General features: G+C 44.2%; 1 protein-coding gene across 1 annotated transcript in view; it reads right to left on the reverse strand.

Moving 5' to 3' along the window:
* The window catches only part of COL24A1 (collagen type XXIV alpha 1 chain), a 276,971-nt gene that overhangs the window by 46,610 nt on the left and 215,438 nt on the right, over nucleotides 1–14,923 (reverse strand). Inside the window, exons 34-40 of the mRNA XM_066597768.1 lie at nucleotides 13,123–13,176; nucleotides 10,382–10,435; nucleotides 9,691–9,744; nucleotides 9,281–9,388; nucleotides 6,703–6,756; nucleotides 3,902–4,009; nucleotides 3,500–3,553 (exon numbers count right to left, since the gene is read on the reverse strand). Of these exons, the coding sequence (XP_066453865.1) occupies nucleotides 3,500–3,553; nucleotides 3,902–4,009; nucleotides 6,703–6,756; nucleotides 9,281–9,388; nucleotides 9,691–9,744; nucleotides 10,382–10,435; nucleotides 13,123–13,176 (486 nt within the window). The remainder of the gene's footprint in view (nucleotides 1–3,499; nucleotides 3,554–3,901; nucleotides 4,010–6,702; nucleotides 6,757–9,280; nucleotides 9,389–9,690; nucleotides 9,745–10,381; nucleotides 10,436–13,122; nucleotides 13,177–14,923) is intronic.

A 14,923-nucleotide genomic window follows, 5' to 3' on the forward strand; every position in this document is an offset into this window, starting at 1 on the left:
GTTGGGACCCTCTTCTGTGTCCCAGAACAGAGAGCCACTCAGTGGCAAGCAGTTCCTGTCCTGGCAGACCTTCTGGCGCGCATTATTACAGAACTGCCATTCATGTGAACAGCTGTCCTGTAACACTACATTTCTCCTCAAGCTAAGTGTCACACTGGCGATTTACTAGGGGTGCAAAGGGCGGTCAAGATGATTGCCCTGAACCCTGCCTTCTCAAAAGGGGTTGACCTGCTTTGAACTATTGATGACCTATTCTCATGATAGGTCATCAATAGTTGATCAGAGGGGGTACACCGCTAGGGACCACCACCAATCAATGCCAGGCCACGTTCACTGTGTACGGAGCCAGTAGCAGACAGCTCCATATACTTTGCAGGAGCCTGCGTTAGTATTGTCATTTAAGTTAATGGGAACAGTGTCTGCAATACCAATCAGGGCAGCTGCAAGGTGTTCGGAGCTGTCCGCTACCGACACCATACTCTGTGAACACGCTCCAACAAATAGCTGATTAATGGGTGCCACTAGTGGCGTACCCACTCTGATCAACTATTGATGACCTACTCTAGCTCATCAGTAGCTCAAAGCTGGACAACCCCTTAATGACATTTATCGGGAACTAATGAATCAATAAGTAATCAATATTAATATGAAATTAATGCAAAACCAAATACTGATATATAGAAGAAGTCTCGTGCCAATAAGCATCGGGATAATAAACGATTATCCAACTGTACATTTTTTTGTGCATCTTAGTTGTGGAAGGAAAGGTCTGTCTTTTCCATTGTAGCTTAAGTGTCTGCAAAAACTCATTAAATAGGATTGACGAAAATCATTATGAAGAAGCTCCTAGAACACTGAAGTCAGGACATTGTTATATTGGACATTACAACTTTACTGGAACTCATATTCTTCTGTTTGCAGAAAAGCAGATGTAGGAAGTCGAAGTAATAACGGAATAGGAAAAGACAATGATTTTCCACAAGACGCCTGAAAATGACGGTTATGTGGTGGGAATCAAAGTCAACACATTGCAAAGCTGAATGATCCAAACTAGAAATAAAGTATCTATAACATAACATCTATGTGAGTGAGTGACCCCAATAGTGGAGGAAAGTGGGCCAATAAATATTAGAAAAAGCGTTCTAAACACCTAACGACCAATTCATACCCTACATAACCTACATGATAGTACACATACTCAGAATACTTAACCAAGTGTTAGATCCATTCATTAAACATAATTAGAAAGGATAGCACCACGGAAGTACTGGTGGCGAAACATGTCGGGGGGCACATACTTTTTTGGTGGGTATCAGCTGGGTACTAAATGTATTTTTGGATGCATTATATACCTCTGTCTAGTCTACTGTTTAACTCTTCCTATGGTGTCTTCATCCACATTCAGGGAATCTGTCCTCGGGTTCAGTGGATGCCCAAGAAAAAGGCATTCAGATGCAGCCATAGACGGCTCCATAGGCTGCTATTACCAAAACTACATTCCTTGGTCTCAGACTCAGCTGGTTTCTTTTCAATTCCGGCATTTTGGTTGACTATGCCATTCTGTCCAACTGGAAATCTGCTAAAACAGAGACCAAGATTTGCAGCTTTGGTCTCTGCTTTACAAATTCTAGCCTATGGAGCCGTCCAGGGTTCCGTCTGCATGCCATTTTCTGTCCGGAAGCAATTTTCAGACTCCGGTGAAGATGCCATGTTCATGTAGCCTAAATCAGAATTGGAACATTTTCAAATAACCTATTGCTTTTTGCAGAGTATTGGTAGCTGACTGGTTGTTTGTCCTATAGAGTTGCCTATGCTTTCACTAATAGGTTGCTACATTACCAAGTACGCGATCTGCTATTTACCTGGAGTCATACTAACTATATATCAGTGCTTACTATCAATTCTGTTCTTGGAATGGTATTTTTTTTGTTGTGAGGTTCCTGAACAGGCTTATTAGAACTTCCCCAAGCCGATCAGGTAAAATATCTTAAATCATTGAATAGCATCCAATAAAATAACTGTCCATAAAAGGTCTAAATGAACAACATTCCCAGAGACACCAATTTCTCAACCTGGGGCACATGTTCCTTTTAGGAGTACGTGGCACAATTCTAGAAAGAATGTATGGTGCATCTGTATGTGTCATAGACTTCCTCCTTCCTCTTCCATTGTAGCAGGCTGACTGTGTTATTGTGTTAATTTTGGAAGGTGGGTTGCAAGCTGGCTCTGCTAAGGGAGCAATGTGGCAGGCAAGATTGATTATGAGGACTCTGTTTGAGGTCAACCGTCATGGGGCACTGTTGAAAGCTGGGTCTGCTATGGGGGCACGCCAAGCAGATTAAATGAAACCTGTCATCTGTTGTACTGCTATTAAACCCCCTACACTGATAAGACCCCATTTACACACACTGACAGATGATCGCTCAAACGATAGTTTGAGTGACAGCTTTGAGCGATCATCTTTGCATAGTCTATCGTAGCTAAGTAGCTACTTAAGAGCTATACAGGCGGAGCGGGACACCGCTGCTATCGCTCGGCAAACAATACAGCTGTTCTGCATAAGCAACAGCGGTATTGTTCTCCGCAATTACAGCTCGTGTCCCACTGTGAACTACCAGCGGGACGCAGACTGCAAGAATCTTATCAGTGCTGCCGACTGTGATAACAGCCTGCACCGCTGATAACAGTTCATCTCTCAATTAAAAAAAACTAGAATTGAACGATGAATGACTCGTGCACGAAAACTGCACAATGTCCGTGCATGTGGACCCAACAATTCTTGCTCAAAAGATGGCTTTGACCGAATTGCTGGGTCTAAATGGGCCTTAAAACAAGGATGTGAAGTTATTTTGTTAGGCCTCATGTCCACGGGGACAGATTCGCAGCGGGTTACCCGCACGCGTGATCTGCACCCCATAGGGATGCATTGGACACTCGCAGGTAATTAAATACCTGCGGATGTCATTTTCCCTTGAGGCGAGGATTGCGTGTGTGGTAAAACACCCGCAGCATGCTCCATTTTAGTGCGGGTCTCCCGCGGGGACAGTTTTCGCAGGCTTCTAATGAAGCCTATGGAAGCCGTCCGGATCCGCGGCGCCACCCGCAGCTGAATTCCTGCTCTCCGGCGCGGGAGAGCAGGAGTTAAAAAAAAAAAAAAAATGGAGTGCACGGCGCATGCGTGCTGCGGCACGCTGCCGGTGTTCCAAGCACATCCGCCGGGCTGGAGAAAGAAGACCCGGCCGCGACGGAGGGCAGGTCCGCAGCGTCGGACAGGTGAGTACTTTTAGCCTTATGTCCGCGGGAAAGGAGGGACCCGCTGCGGGATTCTGCATGAAGAATCCGAGGCGGCCCGCTTTTCCCCGTGGACATGAGGCCTTAGGCTTCCTGGACAAAGTATACATTTAATAACAAAGGTATTTACATTTTACAAAAAAAACAAAAACATTTAAACAAAGTATTATTAAAACGAGGCAGAGAGAAACATTGTCAAAGTTCGTACCCCATATCCTGGGATCCCAGGTTCCCCTTCTGGTCCCATGGCTCCTAAATGACCCTGTCCAAACACAAGCGAATGACAATTACATTTGGTGCAATGCTTCCTGCTTGGCTGTTTTTCTGCAAATTGGGCATCTGATTATCATAGACTTTTTTATTTATCCCACTTGAAGTAAATAAGACCCCGTCCTGCAGGACCTGTGGTGATAAGAACCCCTCTCATGGCTATGCCCCCTGGAATTATGAAGGAGAATGTCTTCTTTGGCTCTCGTAATGATTGCCGTTCTTTGATCTGAATAGAGTTTATATCAAAGATACAAACAAACACAGACGCTTCTATGTTGCATTTAGGTTGTTCTGTTACATCTGATTGCACTTGATTTCTTCCACATTCAAAAATACCCACCAGTAATCCTCTTGTGCCCCGTGATCCTTTTGGGCCTGGCTCTCCTGACTTTCCAGTGTCACCTAGACTTCCAGTCTCTCCAACTGGCCCCATTTGACCTTTGTCTCCCTGTAGAGGACATTGCCATAGTTAGATTTTTTTGTCTTTTCATAAAATGAATAATGTCAGGGTTTTCAGTATAACAAGATTTCTTAGGTAGATATCAGTATGTGGAAATCCAAGACAATAAGATATTAGACCATTCTGATTACAACCAAGGTTGTGGAGTCTGTAATCCAAACTTTCGACTACTTTATTTCCCTGCACTCCAGTCTGCTCCTTCATACAGGGTTCTGGTATAATAGTAGCAAGTTTATTATATTAAAATAAGGGGTTGTCCCGCGCCGAAACGGGTTTTTTTTTTTCAATAGCCCCCCCTGTTCGGCGCGAGACAAACCCGATGCAGGGGTTTAAAAAAGAAACCGGATAGTACTTACCCGAATCCCCGCGCTCCGGTGACTTCTTACTTACCTTGCGAAGATGGCCGCCGGGATCTTCACCCTCGGTGGACCGCAGGTCTTCTGTGCGGTCCATTGCCGATTCCAGCCTCCTGATTGGCTGGAATCGGCACACGTGACGGGGCGGAGCTACGAGGAGCCGCTCTCTGGCACGAGCGGCCCCATTCAGAAGGGAGAAGACAGGACCACGCAAGCGCGTCTAATCGGGCGATTAGACGCTGAAAATTAGACGGCACCATGGAGACGGGGACGCTAGCAACGGAACAGGTAAGTGAATAACTTCTGTATGGCTCATAATTAATGCACAATGTACATTACAAAGTGCATTAATATGGCCATACAGAAGTGTATACCCCAACTTTGTTTCGCGGGACAACCCCTCAGCCAGGAGTTCAAAATTGGTATGTGATTCAGTACCTACAGGAGATGATTGCCTGCTATTTATGGTCCTCGGATCTTGCACCTTGGCTGCTTTTTAGATTTGTTCCATTAGCACAGAGCTGTGATTATAGTTTACTTACAGTGTCTAATCTGAAGTAGTCTGGGATATACCCTCTGTGTAATCATTGGTTCAGGCTGCAGAAGAGGCAGGCAGGGGGTGTGTCCCAGACTACCCCATATTAGGCAATGCAAGTAAATTATAATCACAGCTCTGTCCTAATAGAGCAGAGCTAAAAAGCCACTAAGCAGCAAGATCCAAGAGCAATAAATACAAGGTAATCATCGCCCGCAGGTACTGACTAACATGTACATTTTGACTGACTGGAGGGGCACTTTACTATTTAATATATTTTAAAAATATATAAAAGTTAGTTTAATCTTGAAGCAGGAATTGGAACATAAATGGGATGGGCAGACTACAATACCCAGAGAGGTTATCAAAATTGTGATTATTTAGTTTAGAAAAGAGACGGCTGAGGGGCGACCCAATAAATATGTATAATATATCAGGGGGCGATACAGAGATCTCTCCCATCATCTGTTTATACCCAGGACTGTGACGTCTAGGAAAGAAGGTTTCTACACCGACATAGAAGGGGGTTCTTTACTGTAAGAGCAGTGAGACTGTGGAACTCTCTGCCTGAGGACGTGGTGATGAGAAACTCACTAAGAATACAAGAGGGGCCTGGACGCCTTTCCTGAGTGTTACAATATTATATGTTATATCACTGATTACTTTAGAAGGGTCGCTGATCCGGGGATTATTTTGATTGTCAGATTGCAGTTGGGCAGGAATTTTTCCCTAAAATGAGGAAAATTGGTTTCTACTTGATGTTTTTTTTGCCTTCCTCTGGATCAACATAGCCGGAGAATGGACTGAATTGGATAGACATGTGACTTTTTTTTCATCCTTACATATTACATTACTGACTCTGCCCAAAACTGACCCCGACTCCACAGCCATGGCTACAGCTCAGAAAGTTTTCAATGATGTGACTCTTTATCAACATGCTCTTCCTATCCTGTAAATGCTTGAAATCAAGATGTAAAGTAATTGTCTGTATGTTTTAAGCTAAAACGGTTTGAAAAGCAGTAACTTTGTAATATTCCTTTATTCCCGTTTGGTAAGTTTATCCATCAAAAAAGAGAAAAAACACAAAAAAACCTAAAAATCTGCTGACAGGCCTTATGATGACTTGGGTGAATATCCAGGCCAGTTGGGTCATGAACGTGTGAATATGCTAAACTTAGATGGACCCAAACAGCAGCCAGTTAACCCCATTCAATGAGGTTTTGTCAAGGTTCTTACCATCAAACGTGATGAAATCCGCAACCTCGGCTCACAATGGCAATGTGAGCACAGACTCGAGGCCCTTTTACATGGGCTAATAATCATGATTGGCTCGTTCACCCAATCATTTCCCCGTATAAAAACAGGACAACAAGCAGCCAACAAATTGGCAAATGCTCTTCATTCGTTGGCTGATCGGCCAGTTTGTGCAGCCAGAAAAATTATCATTCTCAGCAGCATGTCCCTCCATGTGAATGTGGAACCAATAGAGGTGATAGTCTGCGGGATGATTCATTGCATGTACAGTTGTTCGTCCCGCAGAGTCTGAATTGGACCATGTGAAGGCAACGAAAGGAGGCGCCAATCTTTTTGATCTGCACTTGTTTAATAACTCCCCCCCCCAAAAAAAAAAATCTCTGGCTATTGGCTGGTGTAAAAGGGCCCTTACTTATAGCATTTGACATATTTGAAGCCATTGAACGTGCAGTAGGGTGTAGAAATGTAAAGGTGTGACGTGGGAATGGTCCTGGTGCTAATAAATATGGTGGAGGGTTACAGAGGGGGGTTCTTACCTTTTTGCCGGGACGACCTCTTTGACCTGGATTTCCTTGTTTGCCCTCTGGCCCCTGTTTGTTAATGCAAACATTAGTGACCCTCGTACAACTCCATATATAAACAATCTTATTTGTCGCTGTTCAGTAATAAGCGGTGCACAGTGAAAATGAATTTGAGGTTAATGACATCCTTATTTACTACATGTAACATTGCTACTGGGACTTTACAACAGACACCGACCTTTGCTGAATCCAAGGGTGTATATGTACCATAGAGGCAGACCAAGCAACTGCTAAGGGGCAGCAGGAACATACGTAGGACTTTCCTTCTAAGGCCCAATGCCCACGGACGGATTTTTGCGGCGGAATTCGTGGCCAGAGCCCCCCCCCGCAACTTCCGCAGTAATGTCCGTCCATAGACAAGCTATGTTAAAAGATACTTCCCTGCCCACAAGCGGAAATCAACTAGGGTTTTTTGCTTGCAGGGGATAATCGCAGCACGCTCTATTTGGTGTGGGAAATCATACGGACGGCTTCCATTGACTGCAATGGAAGCAGTCTGATCCACGGCGATTCCAAAATGTCAATTTTGAAATCGGCATGGATCTGCGTCATCACCGGCGCGTCATGCCCTGTACTGCGCATGCGCGCCACCTGAGACACTCGCAGCGGATCCAGTGAGTATGGGTCTCTGGCTGGGCACTGGGTCCCTTCAGCTGCGAGATTTCACAGTCGGAATCCGACCCGGCTATGGGCATGAGGCCTAAAAGGAACTACATTGTTAGTAAACAAGGAGGTGGGGAATTAACCCTATAGTCATTTTAAAGGCTAGGGAATGGAAGGCAAACACCAGGCCCTCCTGGCAAAACCAGGCACCATAGTGAAGGGCTCATTTAAGTTTTTGCTATTGGGCCTCATCTCTTCTATGTGTGCCACTGGCTGAGTCTGAATACATACATTTGCTAATTGCATAAATAGCACAGTATCTTCAAGGGATATTGGCGCCCCTTCAGTATTATCTGAACTCTCGAGAGTTTGCAAAGAAAGTGATGCTAGATATGAAGTGTATTTGTACGAAATGCAATTCCTAATATATTAAATCAAGTTTACCAAAGATTAACCTCTACTTTAAAGGGGCTTACCAACATTCAGAGAACAAGAGCAGGTAATGGTATAGAAAACTAAAATAACCATTACTAACCCTTCCACAGGGTCTGTGGTCCAGTTCCGCCAACCTGACCTTCTCTCCAATGATACAGGAATTGTTACATATGAATGAAGGGCACATTACCATTGAAGCCATGGATTGGCTGCTGAGCATGTGAGCGATGAGTGTGATGTCATCACTTCCTGTATCAGCAGTGTAAGGTTAGCAGGGCTGGATCAGATGTAATGCAAGAGTGAGAGTAATCATTATTTTTTATTCTAGTCACTACCCTGGGGCACTAGCTATTTTCTGAATGTCGGAAAAGCCCTTTAAAACTGAATTTCCACCTTTTGACCCCGTGTCCAACATTCACAATTAGCGATGAACGAACTTTTGAAAAGTTTGGTTCAGCCGGTTTGCTGAATTTCAGCAAAAGGTTTGATCGAAATTAGTTCAAACCAAACTGGAACTCCACGAATACCCCTAAAACCGGTGCATAACACCGTCTAAGAGCCATAGAAACCCTCTATAACACTCTTAGGTCACTGGCGTGTATCTAAGTACTTTTGAGCAGTTTTTAAAGCAAAGTTAATGAAGAAAAAGAAGGGGGAAAAAAGAAGGAAACTGAAGAAAAAAGGATGAAGAAAAATGAAGGGTGAAAGAGGAAAAAGAAGACAAAAAATGGGGAAAAAGAAGAAAGAAACAAAAACCTGAACTTTTAGTAAAGGCGGACCCTAAACAGTTCTACTCGTTCGGCTCGCTCAACACCTTTCACAATCTTTATAGCAGTCAAAGCTGTTTTTCCAAAATGGAGCTCCAAATCTCCCATATAGACATAGCAAATAAACTGCCCCTACTAGTGACTGCAGGCAGGCAGAATTTCTTCACCAGAATGTCTCTAAACCTGCGTTACGAACATGCAGATCCTTATCAGAACAAGGGAGTTATGTCACCATTAAGGATATATTGAGAAATTAATCAGCACAAAATAGACAAATTTAGATAAAACAAAAATGTAAAGAAAATGATGATAAATGGGTTGTCTGGAACTTCTATTATAGATGAACTATCCTCAGAATTTGTCATCAGTAATTGATTGGCAGGGGTCCGCCATTCAGGATTGCCAGGTTGGCTGTTGGCGTGGGCAGCGCTGGAAGCAGATAGCGCACTCAACGTTGCAGCGGCCTGAGTTAGGCGCAGCTCCCAAGTGAATTCAATCAAATACGCAGAGCGCTGCATTCAGCACAGTTCACACCGACAGAGGGCCCAGCGATCTGCGGGGAGCCTGAACGGGGGTCCTCCGTCGATCAACTTTAAAAGTCCTAGAGACCGCTTCGTGGTGGATGGTCACTCTACAGATTGATATGGTTATGGTCAGCATTTAATATGTCACTAACAACACAACATACAAGTCTGAGTTCTTGATATAAAATAAAAAAGGAAACCTACTGGTAATCCGATTCTGCCAGGCCCTCCAGCAGTTCCCTGGCTGCCTGGAATTCCGTCCTCTCCCTTTTCTCCATTTTCTCCCTGAAGACCAAAATCACCAGGTTCGCCCTTCGAAAAAAACACAAATATATAAAAATTTAGAAAATTTTTTCCAGACATAAAATATCCCTTTAATAATGGTAACAGTATAAAGTATTAAAATGCAATTTCGTAAAAGAGGTTGACCGAGTTAAAGGTGGAAATCCCTGATCGATACCCGTTTAATTAGTTAGGTAGCATATTAATGTCTATTGAGTAGTTATACAAAAATTCTCATAGCAAGAACAGCAAATCATGGGGGGGGGGGGGGTTCCTCCAGAGAGACCACAGTCAATCAGTGGAGAACCCATAGTCTGAAAAGTGGTGGATACCTTTGGGCCGTCTTTTCCTTGAACTCCTTCTTCCCCAGCAGGCCCTGGTTCTCCCTGTTCCATTCATGAAAGACAAGAAAAAAAGTTCAAAATTGGCATAATGGTATAAATGTATTCATTGCGTGACAGTCATCAACCCACTAATGTCAACGTGATAAAGAGGAACAGGGGTCATATGTATATCACTGGACTGTGTGGCATTATATAAACTGGGAAACTACCGTATACCAGCCAGTGATTGGCTCCCGAACACACACAGTGCCCACCGCCAAGGAGCGAGCAGGACTCCGCACCTCTACACCTCTGTCCCGCAACATATAGTAGCTGCTCCGGTTTTAGTCTGAATGGCTGGGGATTGCAGGCAGTCTGCCAAACATTGCATCATGACATCATCTAGTAATGACATCACTGAGGTTGCATTTACTCTTGCTGAAGCTCAAGGGCCGGCAGGAGAGCTCCCAGGGGTAAATCTTTCAGAGACACAGTGGTCTGAGATTAAGTACATCCTGAAAGCCAATCGCTGACCAGTCAAATAAACAAAGTCATAAGGCACAGGCCAAAGGTAAAGGAGATCGGTAATGATATTCAGATCATGTCTGCCAACAGACAATCTCATCCAGCGCACCCAGGCAAATATTTGGATGTCTGACTGTAGTTTGTGGGCCCAAATTTCACACCGCAATACACTAACCCGTATGCCCGGCTCTCCCGGTTCCCCAGTGTTACCGATATTTCCGATTTCTCCCTGCAATCAATAAAAAATGCAACAATAATGTTTTTACACAAACAGTCATAAGAACTTCGTATGATAGAATATGCAATTTAATTACTGACAAACAAACAAGTTCTTCTTGTTTTTATTAATATTATACTAAAAACGTAAAGGTTTCCAGGACTTCCTCTCTTAATCGCTCCTACAGGTCTAGTGTTACAGTTAAAAACTGAGAAATATATGAAGTGTTCTAGGAGTCTCGATAGATCAGTCGTGCCCAACTGTGATACATGGAAGTTGGAAGTTGAAATGCTGTATTTGAGAATTTGGTGTTTATTGTTACAATGGGATATATTGTGACGGGGGAACAAGGAACTTCGGGTAGCTGCATTATGTGCAGATAAAGCAATATGTGAGACCAAAGTGTACTGCTAATGTCTTCTTGCAACCACGGTGCGTTGAGTCCACCGCGCTCCTAATGTATAGATAGAGTCTGGCACTTAGGGCTCATTCACACGGAAGTATTGTCACTCCGTATTACAACACGTGTATTCCCTGTGCGTAACACGCGGTGAATGGAGGCAATAGACTTTCACTCTTCCATTCACACCTGCATTGGAACTTCGAGGGGACACTGCGTATAAAACACAGGAGAAATAAATTGCAGTATGCTGCATTTCTCCGTATTTCATACGTAGTCCTTGAAGGGCTGCGTATAGAGATGAGCGAGCGTACTCGCTAAGGCAAACTACTCGAGCGAGTAGTGCCTCATGCGAGTACCTGCCCACTCATCTCTAAAGATTCGGCTGCTGGCAGGGGGCGGGGAGCGGCAGGGGAGAGCGGGGAGGAACGGGGGGAGATCTCTCTCTCACTCTCTCCCCCCCCCGTTCCTCCCTGCTCCCTCCCGCAACTCACCATTCTCCCCCGCCGGCACCCGAATCTTTAGAGACGAGCAGGCAGGTACTCGCATAAGGCACTACTGGCTCGAGTAGTTTGCCTTAGCGAGTACGCTCGCTCATCTCTAGCTGCGTATTGAAACACTGCACCTTCGCAATGTCTGTGAACGGAATCTGTGCAGAGCGTGGAATTTAAAAAAAAATAGTCACACTGCGCATGTCCGTGACGTCAGAATCCTGGGCATGCGCAGTGCCCATCGCAGCGTGGACACGATCTCTGCCGATTCTCTGCTGGTAGTGTGAATGGGCTGTGACGACTACAACGTGGCAAGTCTCGCAGTGTTGTACTCATGCGCCCGTGTGAATGAGCCCTTACTGTGCATGAGGCCACATAGTTTTCATGTCGCAGACCTCGAGAAAATAGTAGGGAATACAATTATGAAGATTCGAAAACAAGTGTCGGAGCAGTGCAGACATGGGTGAAGATGACGTCTACCACGTCTGGCATTCCTATTGAGAGGACACAACCTCTATGAGGCGAGTTACGTTTAGGACTGTCGCTTTCGTGACAAAATGAATAACCTCTGCACTCCATTATTTATCATCTATTAAAGGGGTTTTCTGGGACTAAACCATTGATGACCTAACTTCTGGTCATGAATATATGATCAATGGGGGTCCGCTGCTCAGAATCCCTGTCAATGATTGGTTGAAGAGGCCGCAGTACTCCGGTAAACGCCACAGTTTCCTCTCAGGCATGTGATGTCACATTCAGGAGTCCCATGAATGGGACTGAGCTGCTATACCAAGCACAAGCTCTGTAAGATGTACCATGCCGTGCCATGCCTGGTATGGACTGAAACGGCCACAGTGCTCACCTGAGCGGAGCTATCAATTGATTCAGCTAATCAGTGGGGATCCCCACCGATCAACTATTGATGACCTATTCTGAGGACAGGTTATCAATAGTTGAGTCCTGTAAACCCCTCCTACAGTTGTTACTATGCATTCAGACAGAAAATATTCTCTTGGCATCTTTCCATCTGTCAAATGGAGACATGAATTTTATCATTCCAGATAGGGAGTCCAATAGTGGCTTTACATTACTCTAACAAACAGTTGGCATTGTGCATGGTGTTTAGTCATGGAGACCCAACGTTGGAATCTCTTAAAGAGGACCTGTCTTGGGATCACATCAGTAAAGCTGACTGCAGCCATGACCCAGCTGACTCTATCCCTTTGTTTTTTTCCATATCCCCCTCTATCCATGCAGACAGGTTCTTCTTAGGTACAGCTCCTAGTAATGTCAATATGTTAAGTTGGCAGTCCTAACCATTTAGTGTCAATAGGTGATGTCGGACTTGATTGATAATCCAAAGTCACCCACTCACCGCGAGTGGTAGGAACTGCTCACTTGACATACTGACATTGCCGGGAGTTGGACCTAAAAAGAATCACTGTCCAAGTGAACAAAGGGGAGTATATAAAAAAAGCGGGGAGGTGTGACGATAGAGACATGTAGCCAAACCCTACTGATTTTACACCACGACAGGTCTTGTGCCGATATTGATTTCAAATACATTCTTGAACTTGGTATACAGCATTGCAACCAGTGACACAGAAGAAGTTGGTATACATTGACATCTCTTAGACATCCACCTCAAATTATATTGAAAATCATCTTCTATCAGGTTGGTCTTCTCAAAGAAGATGGCCATTACAATGGGGATCTGATAGAACAAAAATCTGTCACTGAAAATCTGCTCTAGGTAAAAGCGGTGGTCTATACATACTGGATATAATGTGTGACATAAAATGACCCACCTTCATGCCAGGTTCTCCTTGAGCACCAGTATCTCCTTCCTTTCCAGGTGTTCCCTGTTTAACATAAATCATATTGTGTAATTATAGCTTGATTTATGGAACACAGGCCAAAATAATGAAAAGGATGACCCATGCTGGGGCTTGGTAATGAGTGTTGGAAAACCTTTTGTGGCATCAAACATAAGGTGCACAGTTTGGGGTATTGTAAAGATGTAGCACAATGTATGCGTACAATATGTTCTTGGGTCACATAAGGAATGAGGCAATACTTGCTATATATAATTAATTTTAGAAATGAGTTGTACTAAGAGCACAACCCTCGTTCAGGACATATGGACGTCAGAGTAGGATTCCTCTCTGAGCCCGGTCCTGTTCTGGGAGACCTTCTGTCCTGATATTACAGGAAGACTATTCATATAAACGGCTGTCCCATAATACTACATATTGTTGGCCATGCAGGAATCAGCTGCCAAGAGTGGGTCATGGGCCGATCCGTTGTGTACCCCAGGACCCACATTCTAGAAGTGGTTGTGCATCTTGGCATGTAGCCAACCCTGCTGACTTTACACCATGGAAGGTCTTGTGCAGACAAGGATACAAAATACATTCTTGAACTTGGACAGTTTTTTAGACTAAGAAATTAACTCTACAGACTTTGCTATTTTCCCATCCCAACAAAATGGAACCCTAATGGAATGGCGGCAAACTGAAGCCTTTTTTTTTAGTTTTATTTCAGTTTCTCTCCTCCAAAAACAGAGCAGAGAAACAGAAACCCTAAACTGAGCTTTAGCGCAGGTGTGAAAGCCGCCTTAATCCATTTTTTCATTTCATCTCACCTTGTTTATTTTTTCTATGCTTCCATTTCACGCTCACACAAGGGCCAATTTCGTACGAAGCCAGTTTAGCCCATCAGTATGGTTTGGAGTACTGGCTTACTGGAGACGGGTCATTGATCCAGGGATTTATTCTGACTGCCAGATTTGGAGTCGGGAAGGAATTCTTTCCCCAACATGGATCATCATGGTAGGATTATAGATTGCACTTGATGTGTCTTTTTCAACTTACCTTATTAACTATGTCACTATGGGACACGTTTATGTCAAATTGGTGTTTTACATGCCGGTGTTAGATAAGGGATAATGGAGTAAGATGTGCCAAATGTAATATCGCGGTGCAAGCTTCTTAATACATTTGTGGCATCTTGAATCACCTGTGCACCACCTGCTGAAATCTACCTGCCATACATTTCCACTATAATTTACGGCAGTTTCTGGTGGGAAATGGATGGGCTGTAAGAGTCCCCACCCCCCTCACTAAGCCCCACCCACTTTTTTCTACAAAAGTAGCAAGGGCGGCAGAAAAAGCTGTGAAGTCACATATTTTTGTGCAAGTGACTATGTCACATTTCTGGCGTAAACTGTTTTATGTATTCCCCACTATGAATATACTGCTGCAGTGCCAGACAAGGTAATGTGCCTGTGTAGACAATGCAGTGAACATGTAGCTCATTAGAGCAGCGTGGCGTCTTTCATTCTTCTAATTGGTAGTAGTGATTAGACCCCCAATAATTTAAGGGGTTGTCTAGGACTTTTACTATGAGCTACCCTTAGGATAAGTCATCAATAGTTATCAGTGGGGGTCTCTTGCTCGTGATCCCTGCAGATCAACTGATCACCGCTATCAGTGCTGGAAGCAGACAATGCTGACTGTATTGCTGCAGCCCGGTTTGGTACTGCAGGCACAGCTTCCATTGAATTCAATGCAATACCAACCCAGACCTCTGCAATGTTAACAGCGCTAT

Source organism: Eleutherodactylus coqui, chromosome 3, assembly GCF_035609145.1.
Source record: "Eleutherodactylus coqui strain aEleCoq1 chromosome 3, aEleCoq1.hap1, whole genome shotgun sequence".
NCBI classification, from domain to species: domain Eukaryota; kingdom Metazoa; phylum Chordata; class Amphibia; order Anura; family Eleutherodactylidae; genus Eleutherodactylus; species Eleutherodactylus coqui.